This window comes from Rhineura floridana, chromosome 22 (assembly GCF_030035675.1).
Source record: "Rhineura floridana isolate rRhiFlo1 chromosome 22, rRhiFlo1.hap2, whole genome shotgun sequence".
Lineage (NCBI taxonomy): Eukaryota > Metazoa > Chordata > Lepidosauria > Squamata > Rhineuridae > Rhineura > Rhineura floridana.
This window is the reverse complement of record NC_084501.1, coordinates 19177545-19199802: the sequence shown is the minus strand read 5'-3', so window position 1 is coordinate 19199802 and position 22258 is coordinate 19177545. Positions and strand designations below refer to the sequence as shown.

General features: G+C 47.6%; 1 protein-coding gene across 2 annotated transcripts; it reads right to left on the bottom strand.

Moving 5' to 3' along the window:
- Nucleotides 1-1438: 1438 nt before the first annotated feature.
- ADAMTS4 (ADAM metallopeptidase with thrombospondin type 1 motif 4) lies at nucleotides 1439-22056 on the bottom strand. Of its 2 annotated transcripts, none has more exons than XM_061606073.1 (9): nucleotides 20718-22056; nucleotides 11494-11817; nucleotides 10810-10942; nucleotides 9746-9913; nucleotides 8375-8661; nucleotides 6826-7012; nucleotides 6262-6437; nucleotides 5163-5338; nucleotides 1439-4829 (listed from the first exon to the last, which is right to left on the bottom strand). In XM_061606073.1, the coding sequence occupies exons 1-9, from the start codon at nucleotides 21342-21344 to the stop codon at nucleotides 4415-4417; spliced, it is 2493 nt and encodes an 830-aa protein (XP_061462057.1). In that variant the 5' UTR covers nucleotides 21345-22056; the 3' UTR covers nucleotides 1439-4414. The 2 variants fall into 2 exon arrangements, with proteins under 2 accessions (XP_061462057.1, XP_061462058.1); XM_061606074.1 differs by having other exon boundaries at nucleotides 4458-4794.
- Between the last annotated feature and the right edge of the window lie 202 nt (nucleotides 22057-22258).

Here is a 22258-nt window from a genome sequence, read left to right as displayed (position 1 = left end):
ATAGATGGTGCAGGTGGCCTAACACACGTTTGAAGCGTGTACTCCAGTGTTCCCGTGGCATAAGCAACACAAAGAAAGACAGAACATGAAAGCAGGGAGGAGGAAACCTGTCGCTTCTTGGTGAAACAGCCTTAACTACACCGATCAAACAGCTTCAGGATTGCATCTGGCTGGCAGGCTGCCATTTGCGCATCTGCACTCTGTGGTCAGAGATGAGCCTCTGCAGTCACAGGAACATAGGAAGCCGCCTTATACTGAGTCAGGCCACTGGTCCATCTAGCTCAGTGCTGTCTGCACTGACTGGCAGAGGCTCTCCAGGGTTTCAGGCAAGGAGCCTTTCCCAGCCCTGCCTGCAGTTGCCATTGGGGATTGGACCTGGAGCCTCCTGCAGACAAAGCAGGTCCTCTCCCAATGAGTTCTGGCCCTTTGTCTAAAAATCAAGTAAGATTCCAGTCCTCATGGTTCTCAATAAAGGGCTGAATTTAAAAAGGACATATGAAACTGCCTTATACTGAGACAGACCATTGGTCCATCTAGTTCAAAGTTGTCTATGCTGATTAGCAGCAGTTCCCCAGGGTTTCAGGCACAGAGTCTCTCAGCCCTATCCGGAGGTGTCAAAAATTGAACCTGGGACCTTTTGCATGCACTGTGGATTCTCTGCCATTGAGCTACAGCCCCCTTCTGCCCTGCTGAATGAAATGCTGCAGGGAAGCAGATTTTGGCTTGAACATTAGGAGAAGCTTCCTAACGTTTCAGAGGTGTTCAACTTGTGGAACTTCACCGGAGGTATTTAAGCAGAGGCTCGATGGTCCTCTCTCAGGGATGCTGCAGAACCGAACCAGGGACTGGATTAGGTGCCTTTCAACTCTTAAAATCCTGTGGGGGTTTTTTCCAGCAGAGGTAGCCCCCACCTGGGATTTTGGCGCCCCAGGCAGCTGCCTACTTTGCCCTGCAGTTGGGCAGCTAGAAAAAGCTTGTATAACCAGCATTGTTGACTGCCTGGTGATTCCCACCTGAGCCTGAAGATAGGCAAAGATGTGGGGAAAAGTCCTGAGCGCTGCATCCCCTTCTAAGCAGCCAGTATTACTAGTGCAGCCTTCCAAAGACCTCTTGGCATGGTAAGTGGGGCCAGAGGTAAAAGTGGGTGGAGCAACAAGTGTCAGTTTTACTTTTGTACGGTTGGCTAGTTTCTACACACCCCTTTCTATCCTCCATCCAGACAAGCGAGAGGCATGGACACATTCCAGCTAAGCAGTGTGTGAGGGGTGTGGCCTGGGAAGAGTTTAAATGGCCAGATTTGGCCCCCAGGCCAGAGGTTCCCCACCTCTGCTCTTAATTCTCTCTCCCAGCCCTCTGATAAGTAGCAGTCAAATGCCCCACCCTACTGAAAGAACCACACCAAACACACTGGGTTTATAAATAGCATTAAATAACCTGGCAGAGTTTTTATTACTTCAAAACAACAATCCCCAACAATAATTATTAATATTAAAACACACCGTTTTGTACAAAACTGATATAAAACCCTCCCTCTTGACCCCAGGGGACTTGCCTCGGGGCCGATATGCCTTTTGCAAATGCTGTCCTCTTGAATTTATTGCTTAATTAAATTATTAACTTTCAGCATCAGTCTGTTGCGCAGGCGCAGGTGTTGTTGAGGGAAAGGGTCATCCCTGGGCAAAACTGGGGAGTTATTTGGGGGGGGTCCCCTCTGGTTCTACAGAGGTTTAAATATATTCACCCCCTCCAGGGGGAAATGTACGGTGTTATCAGTCAGCCGCAGTATGAGCATAATTCACAGACACAAGAAAATGTGAGCCAGCCATGGGGCTGCTTTGGCGAGAGAGAATTCGGAAAGGCTTGTATTTTGCCCCAGGTTTTCTGTGCTGCTCCTTGCGCCTAGAAACTGGAAAGAGATCCCAGGTGTCCTGCTTCCTCCTCCCCATTTTCTCCAACAGGTCAATCCTACAGTGATGTGGGGAGGTGCTTTGAAAGGAGTGGCACGTCTGGCACAGCCATATGCAGGAGGAGTTTCATATTCCCTTTGCTGCCTCTTGGCCCGCACTTCTTCTCCTCTCCTCTAAGCAGTGGGTTCCTAATGGCAGAGAGAGGCAATCCAGAACAGCTGTGAACTGATGCACGGGCAGCTAATTAACTTCGGCATCGCCAGTGGGTGTTACCAGGGTAAGTCTAGGGCAAGCATCCAGGGCCCTACTCAGAAGAATGAGCAGGAGGGCTCCAAAACGGTGCTGACTTCCCCTAGCATTTTGAAGTCAGTGAAGTTAATATCCTTTGGCTTATAAAGAGCACCCTTCCTGTATGACCATAAAGTTGCAAGAGTGTAGAGCGGGCATGGGGAACTTTTGGTCCTCCCAGATGTTGCCAAGTTCAACTCCCATCATGGAGCAGCCTGGGAAGAATTCAAAGGGGCAGATAGAAAGGTCTGGAAGGCTTCATTTGGCTGTTGGCCATGCTGGCTAGAGCTGATGGGAGTTGTAGTTCAGCAACATCAGGAAGGCCCTGAACGCTAGACGCTGTTTCTCTCCCAGAGCTGGTGATCACTGGAGTCCCATTTTCTTCCACGCATGTCCCCTATGCCACTGCTCCGGTCCCTCATCTCTACTCTCATTTGAGAATTGAATATCTGAGTCTAGGGTTGGTGCAGGGAACCTTTCGCCCTGCAAATGTTACTGAACAACAACTCCCATCAGCCCCAGCAAGCATGGCCAATGGCCAGGGAAGGTAAGAGTTGTAGTTCAGGAACTTCCGAAGAGCCAGAGGTTCTCCACAACTGGTCTAGGGATTGGGCCCAACTAATGTTTAGTCAGAGTAGACCCATTGGAACTAATTCATCTAAGTTAGTCCCATCCATTAATTTAAGTGGGTCTGCTCTTTGACTAACGTTGAACACAACCACAGGGGTTGTTTCTTCCCCTCCTTAATTGTTTGGCCTCACTTCTTTTAGGCTGAAAAAAAATGGTTTAATGGCCACCTCATTGTAAACTTGCTTACTCCCCTGCTGGTATCTCTGTGGTGACTGCGTGGCCTCCTGGCCCGTAACCTTAGGACTGCCAGCTCCTGTCAGAACCTGCAACAATTGGGAACCAGCCCAGATACAATATTTTCTGGACTGAGGGAGGGAAATTCTTGGCCATAGCCTCTTTTCAGGACCGAGCGGCTGTGCAGGCCGCAACAGCAAGAGGTACACAGGCCTGGTCCCTTCCCTCTTCTTGACAGAAAGAAGGAAGGGAGAACCTGAGGGAGAGGCCGCTGCCAAGCCTGACCACTTTAGGAATGGCTTGCCCCTCAAACCGAGGCCTGTAATTTCTCTGGTGCCTTGTCATTGCCACAAGAAAGATGAGGAAAAAAGGCACGCGCTGCCAAACAAATGGAAAGGCTCAGCCGTTCTGGCAGAAGAGTCTGTCCAAAGCCAGAGAGAGCTAAGGGGGGCTGGGGGTGAAGAAGGAGCCATTTGTGAAGGGGCAGAAAGTGGGGAAGGAGGCGCAAGGAGGCTGAGGTAGGCACCGCCGGTTTGAGCACATTTCCTGGCTCTCCCAGAAAAAACGTGTGGTGTAAACTTGCCAAGTTTTGGTGAGGCTGCGGAACATTTGCTGCCTGCTTTGTTCTGTGGTTCTTGTTGATTTTTTTTTTTTTTTTAAAAACAAGTTTAAAAACTCTCCCCACAGTTAATACTCTTATGCATCCAGACTGGTGAATAAATAAAAAATGGATCATAAATACAGCATAGGAATGGTCAGGGATCAAGAACTGAGCCACAATGGACAAAAGGTCCGCTGAAGGTCTCGGCTAAGCCAGGTGCCTTTTTCCCAGAATCGATGCCTGCTCTCTTCTGTCAGCTCTGCCGCCTCACCCTGCTGGCTGGCGTCCTCCCATACAGCGAGAGGCTTTTCTTCTTCGCCTACTCCTCCCCTTCCTGGATTCCATTTTGGAGCATGGTTTGCCATCGCCCCATAACTTTTCACATCCCGCCCCCCAGGGAGGAAACAGATTGGCCTGGCAAACCAAAATCCGAGGCCAGCCATTTGAGATATACAAGGTCTTAAGCCTCTCCCTTTGCCCGCCCCCTTGTTTTGTCTCCTGAATCTCCAGGCCTCCAGGCAGAGCCAAGGAAAGAGTCCATGACACGCTGCAGAAGGTTCTAGAAGGACCCTGAGGCGCCACAAGCTGTCAGGCAGGGACCACAGTGTAGCAGTCTTTGCTGCTTAAGGTCCCTTGCGTGCGTGTGTGGTAGGGAAAGGTTCAGTGCAGTTCTGTCAACTTTGAAAAGGTGACATCATAAAAGGTGCCTTTGAGTGCCTTCCCCACACAGACACCCCCTTTGGGGACTGAAGGGGCAAGAACAACTTGTGAGGCCTGGATGGGAACCACCTCGCTCTGGATGGGGTGTGTGTGTCTATCTGCGGCCTTGTCGGTTCCTGAGGACTTCTAAGATACGAGCCTTCTGCTTCAGCCACTGATTCGACAGCCTCTTTGGACTCTTAGGGACGAAGAAGGTGTACTTGAGCCGCGGAGTCTTCTGGTCAGTCACCACCAAGGCTTGCAAGATGAGAGGCTCTTTTAGGGGCCCACGCCCCATGATCATCTCCGTGGCTTTGGTGGCCCCGTTGTACTGCATGTTCACCCCGCCTTGCAGGTGCACGTCCTGCTCGGAGGGCGCCAGGACGTAGTTGCCGTTGAGGGCGTAAGAGCCGTCGCGCCGGCGCAGGGCCAAGTAGATCCCGTCGTTGGAGGACAGTGAGCCGCTGCTCTGGCGGATCAGGATGTTGGTGGCTCCTGCAGGGATGGTGACCACATCGTTGTAACCATACCTGTTGAGCAGAAGACAGATCAGGAATCAACTGGGACAAAGACCTAAGGTATTCATGTCATTAATGGGGGTCTACTCTGAGTAGAACTAGCATTAAATGCAAACTATATATATTAAATGCAGCAACTATGCATAAATTTTATCTAGGCTCATAAATTAGGTTTCCTGTGGATACTTTTGGCACAAACCTCTATTTAGCTATTGAAAGAATGGCATCAACAAAGATCTATAAGTGCCTGGAAAGAAAATGCTACCTATGCTTTTGGGGGGCTCTAATTGAGAATTCCCAACGTTTAGGGTCACGCAAGCATCACCTGCAAAAAATGTCACTCACCGAGGCTTAGTGAAGGAACCGTAGATCTTGGTGCATCCAGAGTTGTCCCCTCCACACACCATGCATTTATCAAACTTCTTCTTTGAGCCGATGATACGATCGCAGCCAGCGTGGACGCAGCGGCCCTGGACGCAGACCGAGGTGGATTCGGGGGAGCAGGGTGTACCGTCAGCCACCTGGAAGAACCAAGCAAGATTCAGTTTGCAGCCCCAAGGGCTTATGGGAAAATCCCTTTCCTCCCTGCTCCCACACCTTTTCAACCCCTGCGTCTTCTAGATCCCCACCCACTCATCCTTTCAGCTCTGGGTTTAAAGCTTTAAATAGGCTTTGTTGTTTTTGGTGTTTGTCTTTAAAGCCCGTTCTACAAGTTAAGGCTGTGAGAAGGCATCGGTTTCCATTCTGACCTGTATTTGTTGCTGGCAACGCTGTAATTTATCTCACTATCCAATGTGGTGAAATTAGAAACTTTGCAGTGAGGCTGGTCCATTAGGGAAGAGGGGGACTGCCCCACTAACCCCAGCCTGCTCTCAGCCAGCTCCTCTTGCCTGCCTTCTTATTTACAACAACCAATTCAGAGGGGTGGCCCTGCCCATCAGCTTCTTCCTCCTTAGTCTCAGTGTTGCCCTTGTAGAGCTCAGTAGGGAGGAAGATGGCGGCAAAACTGGAATTAGTTGGCCCTTCCTGTCATTGGCTCTGGCTCCACCTACTGCTGGGCTCCCTGACTTCCGCCTCACCAGTCCCAATGGGCACCAGCCACCACTGTAATGTAATAATTTACGTATCTAATTGCAAATTACGTAAATTATGTTGTCATTACATTATTTCACCTCATACGTTTCAAAGCAAAGGAAGCACAATGCAAATGGGGAGAGGGGAATGTAATCAATTATCTATAATTTGTGGACTGAGCACAACAGCAGCAGCAAATACCAATCATATTTGCTGGATTGATTTCTGTTGTGGACATGGGATGAATAAGCAATTTCTGCTCCCGTTTCTCTTTCAGTTGACTTTCTCTGACATCTCTGTCTGTAAGTCCAGAGTAGCCTCAAGGTCCTCTGGGAGACAGGAGGCCCAAGTTAACCATGGTAACACTTACCCTTGGTTGGAGGACATAGTAGTAGCCCAGGGCATGGGACTGGCAAGTCAGCTTGCAATGGTCACGTTCGGCCACACCGCTGTAGCGGGGCACCCAGTCCATGGGGGAAGGGTAGTCCTTGAACATGTCCATCCGATGATTGTAGGCAGCACACTGCTCTTCCCGGTAGGTCAAAGCTGGAAGGAAATTCACACACAAAGTTCTGTAATTCAGATGCACAAGAAGGAAATACGTGGCCCCAGGTGCATTTTGGATGGGTGGTATGAAACGGACATAAAAATTCATGTAAATCTATTGACGGCTGCTAAATTCTTTGTCACTGTGTATTCCTTGTGGCAAGGAGTTCTGCAGCTCAGCTCACCTAAAGCTGAAGACAACTTGACCCAGCCTGGAAGGAGTTGCTGAGGCTACGGCTGCTGCTGGCACTGGTCCAAGCAAAAAGGCTATGGCAGGGCTAGAGGGCCAGACAGGTGAGGAGGCACTGGGCACAGAAGGCTATGGCAATGAGGCCCGCCTGAAAGCAGCCCATGGCCCACCGTTTTAGAGCTGTGGAACTGATCTTACCGTTCTCATTGGGGCAATCCTGGATGTTGCAGGAACGGTACTGGGTGCGTTTCCCCTCACAGTACTTGCCGCCATTGCGGGGAACTGGCTTGTTGCACTCACGGGTGGAGTACTGCACTCCTCCTCCGCAGCTGCGTGAACATTCGCCCCATGGGCCCCAGCGCCCCCAACCACCGTGGGTGGGAATCTGCAAGCGGATAGAAAAGGAAAGAGAGAGAGAGAGAAAGTGCCTTGTGTGAGATATTGATACTTGCCCTTTACATGGCGTATTAAAATGTTATAAGCACTTCACCAGCACAGGCTTGTAGGAATCCTTACAATAGCCCTATGAGGTATGGCGGAAGGGCCACAGCTCAGCGGCTGAGCATCCACTTTGCATGGAGAAGGTCCCAGGTTCAATCCCCAAAGGCATCCCCAGGTAGGGCTGCTAGCATTCTCTGTCTGGAACCCTCGAGAGCAGGCACTACGGAGCTAGACAGACCAGTGGTCTAACTCAGGATGAGGCAGCTTCCCATGTTACTTTTTGGGAAGGGACGCCACTCAGTGACGGAGCATCCACTGTGTATGTCCCCGGTACGATCCCCAGTGGCATCTCTGGGTAGGGCTGGGAAAGGCTCCCTGCCTGAAGCCCTGGAGAGCAACTGCCAGTCAGTGTAGCCAGTACTGAGCTAGATGGACCAATGGCCTGGCTCAGTGGAAGGGGGCTTTCTGCATTCCTGTTCCATCTTCACATCTCGCCCTTTTCCCAAGAGTGTAAATATCTCCCAAAGGGCACCAAAGTTGGGAGACGCCAACTGTGCCCGGTTGTCCGTAGGGGACAAGTAGTGACAGCCACCAACTTGGATGGCTTTAAAAGAGGATTATAGAAATTCTTGGAGGATAAGGCTATCGATGGCTACTAGCCACGGTGGCTACGTTCTTGCTCCACTGTCGGAGGCAGTATATCCCTGCATACCACTTGCTGGGAATTGCAAATGGAAAGTCCTGCTTGCGGGCTTCCCAGAGGAATGTGCTTGGCCACTGTGAGAACAGGACGTTGGACTACGATGGGCCTTTGGCCTCATCCAGCGGCCAAGCTCTTTTTATGTTCCTAGTTCCTAGGAAACTGTCTGACACTGAGACTCGCACCAGTGGCTCCACGGTCAGAGGCTGCATGCTTCTGAATAGCAGTTGTTGGAAACCACAGGAGGGGGAAGTTAAGAGCTGTCACCTTGTCTAGGGCTTCTGCATCTGTAACAGCTGCATAAGAGGCAAACGTTTTTCTGATGTTCTCAGTTTAAGTTTCTGAGATTTCCATTTAATGAGGTTTGCTAGGAACCACAGGAAGGGAGAGTGCTCTTGGTTTCAGGTCCTGCTTGCGGGCTTCCCATTGGGGCAGCTGGTTGGCTGCTATGAGAACAGGATGCTGGACTAGATGGGCTGTTAGCCTGATCTAGCACGGCTCTTTTTACCTTATTTTCCCACATGTCCTTCAAAATGTGACCGCTGTTGTCCTTCAGTTTTACCCTGGGAAATACAGAAAACTTTGCTAGGGGGCGGAAGTACTCACATTGTACGCCTTCAAGTCCACTTTGCTGATGCACTGGCCGCTCATGCAACTCTTGCCCTCGCCGCAAGGCGTCCCATCGGCCCAGGGAAAGTATTTGGTCTGGCACATGGATTGCCCGTTGATCTGCCCCGTGCACCACAAGGAGGTACATAGGGGGCGCATGCTGGAGCAGTGGCGCGAGTCAGGGCCAAAGCTCAGCTGGCATTGCTGGTCCACGTTGTAATCGCTGCCAGGGAAGACAGCTGGCAGGTGAAGGGGCTCACGTGGTTTGTCTAAGAGGCAGTGGCCTGCAGGGAAGGGGAAAGGGGAATCAGAGGATTGGTGAAGTTTAGCCCCCTGCTGAGCTTTTGCTGCCGGAAAGCTCCTGGTTGTGGAGTGTCCACTCTTCTTAAAAGATCACACTTTCCCATCCCCTCTGCAGAAAATTGTCTAGGTGCATTAGCTAACAGTCATTCATACCTGCTCCTGAACTATTAATACCCTATTCATTCCAGGAGCCTCCATGTTTTCATCCTCAGTCCGTTAGGATTAACTGAACGACACTGACGTGTGGTGAAGTGCATTGTATGAGTTGACCTTTCTAAGTTCCACTGTAAGGGATGCTCTGGTGAATGAGGTGGGCAAAAAGTTACCAATGACTTGGGGCGAGGGCAGTCTAGTGGCATAGAAATGGGACAGTCCTAGAAAGACTGAGACAGCAGGGTGAGCTGAACTGGAGGTGAAAGGGGCTTTGTACTTCCACTCTGGTGACTGAAGGATATGTTTATCAGTAACTACTAGGCTTTGGAACAGTTCCTAATCCCAATAACTTTTCTAGGGATGGGCAAATAGGTCAATTTTGGTTTCTCTCTCATTTTTCCAGTCGTAAGTTCAGTTCTTCACATTTCCACACTGGTTTGCAATTTTTTAAAATAAAAAAGACCTCATGCAAATTCATTAGCATTTTTGTGCAAATTTCTCCTACTATACACATTTTATATGTGATTTTCCCTGACATGCACATTTTTGCAAAACAATTTTCCCTAATATAATACATTTTTAATTACTATTTTCATGAATATATGCATTTTTATGCACACTTTAGGATATGCATTCTTGTTCACATTGCTTGGCAGGAGATCTGCACTGCAAAATGCGGACAGGTGCTCATTTTGAAGGACAGCTGTGTCATATTGTTTCAGCACGTGCAAATTAGGGGTTCTCCTTGGAACGCTAACTGAATCTAATTTCTACCCCATCCCAAGTCACAGAACAGTGGTGCTTAAGTTGCCCCATGAGGTCAGGATGGCGAGGAAGAAAATTTGACCACTGTGGCCAAGAAGATCTTATTGAACAGATGAGGAATACAGAAATAGGAAGGCAAAGCCTTACCGTGGTCGTTGTCTAGGAAATTGGTGATGAAGTGGGAGCTGCACGGTGACCACATCTCTTCGGGGTCTATTGGGGACATGATGGAGGCCATCATGTGGCGGGAGTTGGTGTGGTGGTTCAACTCTCTGCAGTGTTTGTCGTCATCGTGGAGCATGTTGAAGACATGACCTGTACATGGGGAAAGGTGTGGGGTGGAGGGGGAGAGAGAAGCTCAGCTCCAGCTCCTCATGAGCCCCTGCTTGTGAAGCAGCAGTATAGCCCCAGTTTATGAGTTTGTTGGGCAGGTGTGGGATCTGCTATCTAGGGATGCTGGAGGATTGCATCAGAAACAGAAATGGGAGTGGAAATTCCCACAATTCACATGGAATGGAAATCATGCAAGCAAGCGAATACAAGCAGTATTTGTTGTTGTGGGTTTTTTAGTCTGCAACTGTTATGTAAATAATTACATTATTTGCTGCATTGGTTTTGATGTTTCCCTTCTGTTGAAATGCATTGAAATTAATTATGTAAATAATTACATAATTACATTATTTGCTGCATTGGTTTTGATGTTTCCCTTCTGTTGAAATGCATTGAAATTAATTATGTAAATAATTACATAAGGGTATAATGGATAGTGAGATGAATAACTTAGGTTTTCGTGGAAGCCAAATTGTAACAGAAAGGAAACAGGACTGATTGCAATGAACCTAGGATGGAAATTGCTGCCTCCTTTCATCCCTACTGCTGTTTTATGTAAGGTTTAGGGTGCCAGAATCTTAGTCTTATTTCTCCCCATGCTCACCTTTTTAAAAAAATAAAATGTCTCCTCACGCCTATCGTTCTTCCCCAAGCCCTCTAAATAATTAAAGCTGAAGAAATATGGAAAACCTATCTGCAACTCTGCATCAGTGCACTGGACTTCCCACAGAAGTCCCATTAAATTCACTAGGACTCACTTCCAAGTAGACATGCCTAAGGTTTGTGCTGCATCTCTCTTTCTTAGGGATGGGACCAGCTACCTCTTTGGCAAGGGTGGGTCTGTCAGGATGATCCCGTTTGAATGAAAGGTCCCCACTTACCAAGTTCGTGAGCTGCGGTGAAGGCAGCCTGGAGCCCGTCATCCTCCACGATGGAGCAGCTGCGTGCTGGGTCGCATACGGTGCCAACGTCTGCCATGCCCAGAGTACCACAGCTAGAGCGCCCACAGAGATCCTGCCAGAGAAAGACAAGTATAGACTGTCAAGGCTGCCATCCCACAGCGTGGGAGAAACTGACTTTTAATTGCTCAAATTGGAACCCACTTGTCATTAGGAGCCATTTTCTAACCCTGTCTTCCAAGGATGCCGTAAGGCAGTATGCATGGTTCTTCCCCCTCCACAGCCATTATCCTCACAAGAACCCTGTGAGGTAGTAGTGACTGCGAGGCAGCAACTGGCCCAAGATGTCCCAGTGAGCTTCATGGATAAGTCAGGGATTTGAGCCCAGGTTTTCCTGGTCTCAGTCTTAACAATCTACCCATTGGCTCTCAGCTAGCTATTTATTACAAAGAATAAGCCTCTGGTGCTCTTTTACCAGGCCTGAGTTTTGCTGTGATCCCTGGAACTTTGCATTAGTTAGTGAAGTGAGGATCATATCACTAAAATGCCAGTGTAGCTGACTTGCAAAATTTATATGGATTGCAGAATTCGGAATTTCCTGGTGCAGAATTGTGCACATGAGTGTTTCTAAGCAGCATGGAGGCTGTCAGACAGCAGCAAGCTTACCTCCCTGGTGAAGAGAATGGCTGTGTCGAAATGCTCAGGATCCTCATCACTGGGCTTGTTGAGGCCTTTCTGCCATGTGCAGAAATTCCGCAGCGTCTCAGCGGCATTGGAGGACACCTGCAACCCGTCCTCGGCTTCTCCAATGACAACCAGCCTGGTCACAACCAAGTTGACCGGGTTCTTCAAGCTAGGGTGGCGGAAGAACTTGGCGGCCGCCCCCATGATGGTGAGGAGGTACCTCTTGAGGCCTGCGCCGTGGAAACGTGCCATCTTCTCGTCGGCCACCACCAGCGTCTCCACATAGCGTGGGATGGAAGCAAAGCGCTGTAGGGGAGAGAAGCGACGAAGACAGGTGAGCTGGGAAGATGACGGGTGAACCTCATTCTGTCCCCCCAACACCACAGAGCACCCCAAGCTGCCATAGGCAGGAGCAGAAGACTGGGTGGGGATAAGTGAAATGATGGGTCCGTGGATTTAATTAATGTTGTCAGTAATACTTAGAGAAGGCCCATAGCTCTGAGGCAGAGCACACGCTTTGTATGCAGGAGGTCCCAGGTCCAATTCCCTGGTTAGAAGGACCATGAAGGACCAGGGTGGGAAACCTTCTAATCTCCATTTAGAAGAACCATACAGGACAAGGGTGGGGAACCTTTTGTTTTCAGCCTGAGGGCCACATTCTCTCTTGAGCAAATTTCCAGGGGCCACATGCCTGCAGTGGGAAAGGCTAGATGCAAAAGTGGGCAGAGCAGTGGATTTGTAGCTTTGTTCTATAGGTTACATTCCAGGCATGCAAAAGCCAGACATGTCTCTGTCCTCCATCAAAGCCAGCAAGAGGCATGATAACATTTCAAGGATGCTTTCCAGCCAGGCACAAACACTCAAGGAGGGTGTGGCCTAGCGGAGAGCCCTCAAGGCCAAAATAAATCTAGATTTGGCCCCCAGGCCTGGGGTTCCTCAAGGCTGATGTAGTCTGACCTGGTCTAAGGCAGCTTCCTAAATTCCTGTTCGCAATTTAGAAAGAACTTGTGAAAAGAGGCGGGAGAATCCATCTAAACCCATCTGATGGATTTATCAAAGCCACGCCACACACAGGGTATATGTGGAAAGTAAAATTCCAGATACCCAAAAAGATTTGAAAGAGAAGTATAAGGGCTTGGAGAATTTAAAATGATGCAATTTTGGTGGGGAAACAGACCTTGAATTGGAGATGGCCAGGGAGCTTGGATGGCTGATGGTTCTAGTGGATGGATTAATCAACCCAAGCTTCTATTGGTTAATCTGACAGAGCCCATTTGAACTGGGCGGGCTCTGGGGAAATGAACAACATGTGCCTGAATGCCTTGATGGCTCCAGGCGGCATGGGGGGATAACTACCAGAGAACTTGTGGGTAGCGAACTTCCGGGAAGGGTGACTTAGCCTGTGCCTGCTTTTGAGACGGGCTCCTGCCTCAAAAGAAGCTTATTCAGATATATCAGTCAGATTTTTTTTTTTTTTTGACTGATTAAACTTCTCCCGGGTAGGGAGAAACGAAGAGATTAACCTCAAAGCCTATTTTTGTTGGGACGACCAGATCTCATTAATTTATGGGACGAGGTCCAGCCGACGAAGGTGGGACGGATTTTCAACAACAAGCTCTATCTGATAAAGCGAACGTTCATCTTATCTTCTAAGAGAGAACGCACTAACAGGCAAGCACCCTTCTTTCTATATTTTTCTTTTACTTGACTTAAATTGTTGCTGTTTAAAAGAGATTTGCCAGATTGATCGGTTTTTGACATCTCACTGGGGAGCCATAACTTCTCTCTGCTACTCACTAATTAATAGCTTATCTCTGTTTTTGTTGCAAAAAGCTGTCCTGGATTTGCATTCTAAAGATATACACAGAAGAGGGATTTCTATTCCAGATTTTTATTTTGAAGAATATTATATTGTCTGAGACTACTCTCTTTTTGGTCTATTTTATTTTGACGAATCTGTTTCCTGACGACCGCCATTAATTGTTTCGATCCTGGGAACTGCATTTTGTTTACTTAAGCATGGAGAGATAAGGCTGTCTGCTCTGTTTATACTGTGATGTCACCAAGTTTGGAGTATTAACCCAATTGTTGCTGAAATAAGAAGTGGTTTTCCTATATTTTTCTTTTAAAATGGCAATTAAGAAAGTGGCTGAGAATCTGGAAATAACTATGTTTCAGAAAATAATGGATGAGATTGAGATAACGAAACAAAACCTGCGACAGGGTTGTAAGGAGCTGAAAATTGAATTGAGTAAAATGAAGCAGGAGATTAAAGATATAGGGGTCCCTGTGAGAGAGGTGACCCTGGAAGGGGTCCCTGTGAGAGAGGAGACCCCGGAGATTGGAACAAACGTGGAACAGGAAAAAGATTTGGAGTCTATGGACTTTAGAAACAAAATCTATTGTTTGGAGACACAGGAGATTAAAGACATAGGGGTCCTTGTGAGAGAGGAGACCCTGGAGACTGGAACAGGGGTCCCTGTGAGAGAGGAGACCCTGGAGACTGGAACAGGGGTCCCTGTGAGAGAGGAGATCCCGGAGATTGGAACAAACGTGGAACAGGAACAAGATTTGGAGTCTATGGACTTTAGAAATAAAATCAATTGTTTGGAACTCAATGTTATCTCTGAAGAAATTAATGAAGATTCTAGAGATAAAGTTATCAATGGCATGGATAATCTTCTGGACTGGAATGATGTGATGGAGCCCAATATAGAGAAAATCTATGGAATTAACTGCAGCCATGTGACAATGGAAAAACTTTCAAGAGATGACCCAGTGTATTTTGAAAAAAAGAACAGAGATATGATTTTACAGCAGTATTTCAGCAACCTATTCAGAATGGATGGCAAGAAAATATTTGGGATAGAGGTAATTCCCATCAGACTCTTACTATATGACTATGGCTTTGACAGCAAGATTATTATGGAATACTGATAATGGAAGATTGGATACTGAAATTACTGGACTTAACAAGACTACTGAAGATGGAAGATGGAAAATGGAACTAATAGGGATAATAGAACAATGGCTACTGAAATTACTGAACCTAACAGATTCTGATGTGATGGATTAATTGAAATGTTTATTTTGACTATGGTTATGACAATAAGATTATCATAATTAGTAATGAGATGGATTAATCGATATGCTTATCTGGAAAAAAAAATTGATAGATATATTTCTTAAAGAATTGAAACCTCTCTTTGACTTTTTGTGGAAAGAATAAAGTAATGTTTATGAGATTTGATGATTAAGTAAGATAACTACTGGAGGACAGTGATTTTATAATATGACTTAAGAGACAGGATTGTTATATATTATAGACTTATAACTGATTTGATCTTTGACAAATGGGAAGTCAATATTTTACTCTTTATTTTTTATTTTATTTTTCTTTTTTTCTTTTTGTTTAACTATTTTTGATTTTGTTTTTTGTCTTTGAATGTTTTATGATTTCGTCTTGTATGTTTTATGAAAATCTGAATAAAAATTATTGAAAAAAAAAAAAAAAAAAGAACTTGTGGGTAGCTCTCTTTTGACTGCACGCTGGACAGAATTCCTGAGGGAGGGAGGGCAAGAGACTTTAGGAGCAGTGTCTGCTTGCTGGCACAGAGCCTCAAGTGTCGAATCCTTCGGTGCAGCAGGAGACCAGGCACCAGAATCTGCCTTGTGCTAAGTGGGGGGCAAGGTCTCGTTGGGTCCGTGTGGTGCTGAGACATCCCTGCAACAATTGGAGGCCAGAGCTTGCCACAGCTATGCTGCAAACATGTGTCAAGGAAATGCAGAGGTGAAAGGCCAGGGTGATAAAAATATGATGGATGTTAACTTCTGTAATGCTGGGAGGGGGTCAGGGACGTAGGAAAGTGCCTTATACGGAGTCAGACCATTGGTCCATTTAGCTCAGTATTGTCGGCAATGCCTGGCAGCCACTCTCCAAGGATTCGAACGGGTCTCTCCCAGCCTTATCTGCAGATGCCAGGGATTAAGCCCGGCTGGGACTTTCTGCACGCAAAGCAGATGCTCTGCTTTCGAACTACAGCCTCACAGGAACGTAGGAAGACACATCAGCTGTTGGGAAATGGTACAACATCCAGCAGCTGCTAGAGTCTATGCCTGCACTCGTTTGAAGCCTGGAAACTCCCCTAAGCCTAAATGCTTGGACACCAGTTGTGCTTGCTCGCTCAGTGGTAAAGGGGAAGAGCATTCTGCACATGCCTCATGATGCTCTCTTATTTCCTGGGAAGAGGGACTGACTGTAAAACCACTGTGGGAATTGGAGCTCTGTGAGGCGGAACAGAGGCTTCCTAACAACTCTCAGCACTCTTCACAAACTATGCTTCCCAGGATTCTCTGGGGGGAAGCCATGACTCTTTAAAGTGGTATCACAGTGCTTTAAATGTACAGTGCAGACGGAGCCTCTGTTGGATACCGCTCGGCTGCTTTAATTTAAATAGAAATCCAACACACCTCACTCCAATGAGGGACAAGACTGTGAGCAGGTGGCCCATGTGCCTGTTCAGTCTGCATCCAGGTGCTTACTGATGCAAAGGGAGAGCCTCACCCCAGATTGTCCAGAGCTGTGGGCCTGGAACAGGTAGATCTCTGGGCCGGAGGCTGGGGACCTGAGACAGTAGGTGGTATACCAGGCTGCCCTACTCAGAATAGTTAACAGGACACAACTAACTTAGGTTTGTTCAGTTCAGCAGGTCTGCTCTGAATAAGACTTAGCTGAACACAGCCCTGTGTTGCACACAGGCCTCAGGAGCGTGCACAAAATTCAGGCCCTGCGATTGGTAGGAAGTCTGAGGCTCTGGATTGGCCAGGCCTAGTATAAATACTCAGAGCCTGACTGACTTTCTGGCCAAAGCCTGCAGCTCTGTAGCCAAAGGCAGCGTCATTTCCAGCCTTTGGTGACCCCGGCCTGGAGAACACCCCCCCGGTGGCCTAGAGGCAGTTCCCGCCACTTACAGAAGCAGCCTGCCTCTGACCCGGAGGCTTCTATGCCTCTGTGAAGCGGGCTTTCCTGTCATTTTGTGGGGGGGGGAGAGGGGAAGTGACCCATTGGAAGCTACGAGAAATCTTGCCAAGTAGCCTCTGAGGATATAGCCGGCTCCCCTTACAGTGGTGTTTCTAGCACATCCTAGGAAGTGTCTTTCATTCAAACTCTTCAGGCCAGCTATGAGGGCTGGTGTCATTGCCTAGCATTGTTGGACAGTTGCCAGGGATTGAGTCCCGGGGCAGGGCCCACCGCTGTTGCTTGCCATTCCAAGCAGCTGTAAACAGCTGGGTCTAGCCTAGGGATGGGCGAGAAATTCAATTCAGTTTGCATGTCAAGCCGACTCGATCAAATTTGCACTTTCTGAAAGAATATGAGACCTGAAACACAGCCATCCTTTGGAATTTGCACTTACTTGAATTTTGCAATGCAGTTTGCCAACCAACTAATCTTTACATAAATGCACATATTCAGGGAAAGTGAGCATAAAAATGAATATGTGAGAGAAAATAACATACAAAAATGCATTATGTGATGAGAAATGGCTTGTGAAAATGTGTACATTAGTCAAAACTGCACATGAAAATGTGTTTTATTAGGAGAAATTCACACTAAAATGCTGGAGAATTTTCATGAGAATTTAATTTTTAAAAAAAAGCAAACTCCTGCAGCAGAAGTGTGGAGAGACAAATGTAAGTTTGGAACAATGAGAAACTGAGAGAACTGAAAGTGACAGATCTTTCCATCCCTATAGTGTTCCTGTACATTTCCCAATATGTCCCCAAGGTAGCATCACTCCGGGTCATTGTGGGTAATGTAAATGGTGGCTGAACCCGGATGCCACTCAAAGCACTGACACACCTGCCTGGGAGGCCCCCAGAGAGGGAGGGCACTTTGCTCAGGACCAGGATCTGCCAGCCCTACAGGGCTTATGAGGTGCCATTTAAGCAGGTGTGTGTTTGTTTTTACCTTTGGGAGACGTGTGGCGCTCTCCAAGGTCCCCATCTTGACCCAGTTTTTTCAAGTACAGCGTATGTTGCTCAGTGTCAGAGCAAGTGCTTTGCCTGCAGAAGGTCTCAGGTTCAGTCCCCAGCATCTCCAGGTAGGCCCAGGAGAGACCCCTCTCTGAAATCCTCAAGAGCTGCTGCCAGTCAGTGTTGACAGTACTGGGCTAGATGGACCCATGTTCTAAAGCAGTATAAGGCAGCTTCCTACATTGGGAAAGGGCCATAGCTCAGTGGCAGAGCATCTGCCTTGGCTGTGGAAGATCTCAGGTTCAATCCCCACCATCTCCAGGTAGGGCTGGGAGGGACCCTTGTCTGAAACCCTGGAGAGCCACTGTCAGTCAGTGTAGACAATACTGAGCTCAGTGGACCAGTGGTCCAACTCAGTATAAGACAGCTTCCTGTGTTCCTATGACAGGCACCTTTGCTGTCCTCATGCATTCTGCCCCCCTTCCTCTGACCGCGGTTCCACTTTCTTGAGACCCTGTAATGGCTGTTCCAAGATGGACCCAGGCCAGGGAGACAGGGCCACTTAGCTGTGGCTTGCATCAGCATGGCGGGGCTGGTTTCTTTTGAGAAAAGAGTATCTCTTTCCCAACTCCAGCCAGTGACATCTCGCAGCCAGAGAACGAGGGAGGGATTGTGGGTGGTGGCGGGCGTGGAATCGCTGCCTCAGGACTGGGCTTTCCCTGCTACATTCTGTTCCGTTATTATCTCTCAGACTTGCTCCCAAGGAACAATCTGGAGGGTGCAGATACTGCAGATACTGCATCAAGGCCTCCCTTGCCACGTAGTGGGAAGGGAATGCATATTTAATAATTAACGTGTATTTAGGAAATGCAACCTGAAAGAAACTCAAAAAGTGAAAGCAGGCCTGTTTCTTTACAATGGGATCGGGCGAAAACACAGTACTAGGTGCTATGTATGGGACAGGCGCAGCCAGTCTCTGCCCCAGAATAATAATAATAATAATAATAATAATAATAATAATAATAATAATAATAATTTAATTTTTAGAATGCTTGCACTTGACAATGAAAAGCCAGGGGGAGTGGGGATCAGGGAATGATAAAAGTGGATAGCAAATAGGGGTTAGTCAGGTACCCTTGGAGGTGCAGGTAAATATGATATGATATGAAGATCTGATATGTACACTTTTTATAAAGTGTTGTGCAGTGGCTGTGAATGTGAGCTGAAAATTCCTTGCCTCAAATTTCCCCTGCAGCCACGTGTGAAATATAGCGTGGTGTAGCGGTTAGAGCGTTGGACTAGGACCTGGGAGACCAGGGTTCAAATCCCCACTCAGCCATGAAGTTTGCTGGGTGGCGTTAGGCCAGTCGCAATCTGTCAGCTTAACCTACTTCACAGGGTTGTTGTGATGATAAAATGGAGAGGGAGGTGAACCATGTACACCACCTTGAGCTTGGAGAAAAGGTGGGATATAAAACAATAAATGAATTGTCCAGTGACCTTAGCCTCTCCCCACCTGCAATATGGAGTTAATAAATACTTGGGCCCTACCTCACAGGGCTGATGTGTTAAGATTGTGAAGGCAATGTATGCAGAGCAGTGCAGACACTCTCACAATGTGCTTTTTTTTAATGTGAGGTAGCATTGCTATTTAATGTTCCTTGATGACCCCAATCCCCGCACGTAGAAAGTTAGCGGAAGTCAGAGAAGACTTCTGGCAGGAAGGCCAGCGGGCAGAGGGTTTGCATCCAAAAGGTTTGCATTCCCTGGCCAGGGATGCAAAAGTTGACATTCTCTGGGGTTTGGGGTGTTCATTCCTCCAGGTAGTAACTACTAAAGGCTGTATCTGACTAGGTGCTACACAGCGTTAGGGATGGAAGAATCTGTCAGTTTCAGTTCCCTCAGCTTCTGATTTTTCCAATCTTAAATTCAGTTTGGGAAAAACCCGGGTAAGTGTGAACGGCTGTGTTTGTGTTCTCATGTCGCTTCAGAAAGTTGAGAGATTCAGCTTGAAATGCAAACTGAATAAAATTTCTCCCCATCTCTGCTCAGAGTAGATCCACTGAAATTAATGAACCGAGGTTAGTCATGCCCGTTAACTTCAGTGGGTCTACTCTGAGTCTGGCTAGCATCGCGTACAACCCACTGTAATTATAAAGTTAAGTAATTGTTATGATTACTAATAACTGTGGTTCTGATCAACTATTGTTGGCTCTGTCTGTGATGGATACCACAACAGTCTTCTGCAACCTGGTGGCCTCCAGATGTTGTTGGACTACAATACCCATCATGCCTGACCATTAGTCATGCTGGCTGGGGCTGGTGGGAGTTAGTGTCCAAGAATATCTGGAGGGTACCAAGTTGGAGAAGGCTGGACGACAATCAGAAAACAGGAACAATTCATAACTATTGTCAGGTAAGGCCAGGTGTCCTTAGACCAAGAGTCCCTGGCCACAGCCAGTGTCAAAGAACAGCACAGTTGGGCACCTGCCCTGGCCCCACACCCCAATGGGGGACCCACTACTTACATACCCCAGAGCCTCCTGGTTCTACGCATCCTCCTTGCTGTTGCTCCCTGTTCACTTGCTTTCTCTGAGCATGTAAAGAGCAGAAGCCACATCTCCTTATGGGTAAAGGTATGGATTGGGCCCCGAGGGAAAGGACAGGCAAGCGACGAACAGCAGTGACAAGGACACTAACGAGAGGCGTGCTCACTCTGGGAGGGAGCCCACTTGATCACAAGTGCCCCCAATGTTTGGACCGGACACCGCTAAAGGCTCCCAGCAGAATGGGGACAACATGGGACCTATTTGGGCCAAGCCTCACCAACTGGCTGTGGGCATATTCTCTTGGGGAAACTTTTGGCTGTGGGGAAAGCTGTGGCTCATTGGTAGAGCGCCTGTTTTGCACGCAGAAGGTCCCAGGTTCAATCCCCAAAGGCATCTCCAGGTAGGGCTGTTAGTGTCTCTCATCTGAGACCCTGGAGAGCTTCTGCCTGTCAGTGCAGACAATGCTGAGCTAGATGGACCAACGGTCTGACTTGGTATAAGATAGTGCCCTCTATTGCATAGAAGCAAAAGGGAGATACTAAGTTAAGGACATCTTCCTTGGAGGGCGGGATCGAGGACAACCCAGAACCCAACAGCATGTGCAAAGGATTACTGGAGAGGATTTTTGCCAGCTGTGTTGCCCTTGCCCTGCTCCTGCTTAAACCAGCAAACGTCCACTCTTACCTTTGCTCTCCTGGGAGATTCTTCCATCCTGGGCAAGAGTCTGCCTCCCAGGCCTGTCACGCTCTCTGGTGCCTGGGATCCAACACCGCATGTTGGTCCGTCCTCTTTCTCTGCCATCTTCTTTCTCACCACGTGGGCACCAGTTCCTCCTGCCGAGTTAGGGGCTCCCCCTTCCAGGGGTTGCACGTGGTACTCCGCACCACGGTACTGCAGCACCCCCAGCAGAGACGCCCCGTCGTAGTTGACTGCCACAATCGATTCCGGGTCAGAATTCACTGTCCCAGTGAAGTAGGCCCCTCGCTCTGTCAAGTCATCTACCGCCTGCCCAGACCTGCCCAAATATTGTACCGTCAAGCCCTCCGCGACAAAACTGGGGTCTCTCTCTAAATTTAGGACCAGTTCTTCACTGAACACTCGGAAGCGGTACGAGAGCTGCTCGTCCAAGCTACCACCATGGCCCAGGCTGTTATCGAACAGGCCACCCTTGTCCTCCTCCTGACCTGCAGGATGGAAAGTGGCATTGAGTCTCTCGGGAAAAATTATTTCTTCTCTATATTGACCAAAGCGAACTCGTTCGTCCGTTGCAAGGACCAGATTGCAGCAGGTGGTAAACAAAAGGAGAAACATTTCGGATGAAATGTTTCTTTTTAAAAAAATGAACCTTGAAAATTTTCGGGGAGAAATTTCGTCTAAGGAAAAAAGAGAAGTCCCTGAGATTAGCAAAAAATAAAATAACTCAGGAGATGTATCCAAAGGATGCAAACAATAGAGGCAGTTGATGCGACTCCTTCTCTGCTATCTGTGGTTCACAGCACTTAAGCAGAGAGCTTCCATCCCCTTTAGGTTTTATAGCCACAAAAAAGCCACTTCCAGTCACCACTGCACACGCCTGAGCCTTTGCTATTTTAGCAACAATCAGACGGACAATCAGAATTTCCTTTTCCAGAATTGTATGGGTCTCTCTCTTCCTCTGTCAGTGCAGTCTTTTCCAACAGATTTTGTTTTCTTTAAAAGAGCAGCAATCTGGAAGTCCGTGCAACAGGATGGAGTTGAGGTTTCCCTTTTCTTTTTAAAGAAATAGAAATATATAAATATCTAATTTTAAAAAGCAGCTTCAGCTCCCTTTTGAATTAAGGAGCTCCAGTGAAAAGCCGGTGGAAGAGGAGGGCAAAAAAACCAACCCCACAAGAAATGAATGTTAATTCCACTTTTTCTTTTCTCTTCCTCTGCCTAATAATCCTTGGCAACTTTGTGAGCATGAGGGAGAGAAAATGTGTGGATGTGATGTATATGTGTGTGTTTGTATATCTATATCTATATATTAATCTCTCCTCCTTTACTAAATTGCTCTGTAGTAGTTTGTCCGAGCGACCGACTCCTTTTAACAGCTGTTTCTTGGCTCTCGCTGATTGGCTGCTGCACATAGAGACGCAAACTGTGAGTTGTTTGATGAGATCATAAATTACGAGAGTTTGTGTGTTTGGGATTTTTCTTTCTTTTCAGTAAGGGGGGTTGCATTGGGAAATGATGGTTCTGTCATT

What these genes read in the sequence shown, in the direction of transcription:
- ADAMTS4 (XM_061606073.1), bottom strand. Translation starts at nt 21,344, where the DNA reads ATGTTTCTCCTTTTGTTTACCACCTGCTGCAATCTGGTCCTTGCAACG. An exon ending in AATCTCCCAGGAGAGCAAAG is followed by an intron (nt 11,818 to 20,717) that starts GTAAGAGTGGAC and finishes TCTCCCCTACAG; the next exon opens with CGCTTTGCTTCCATCCCACG. An exon ending in CACCGCAGCTCACGAACTTG is followed by an intron (nt 9,914 to 10,809) that starts GTAAGTGGGGAC and finishes CCCCATGTACAG; the next exon opens with GTCATGTCTTCAACATGCTC.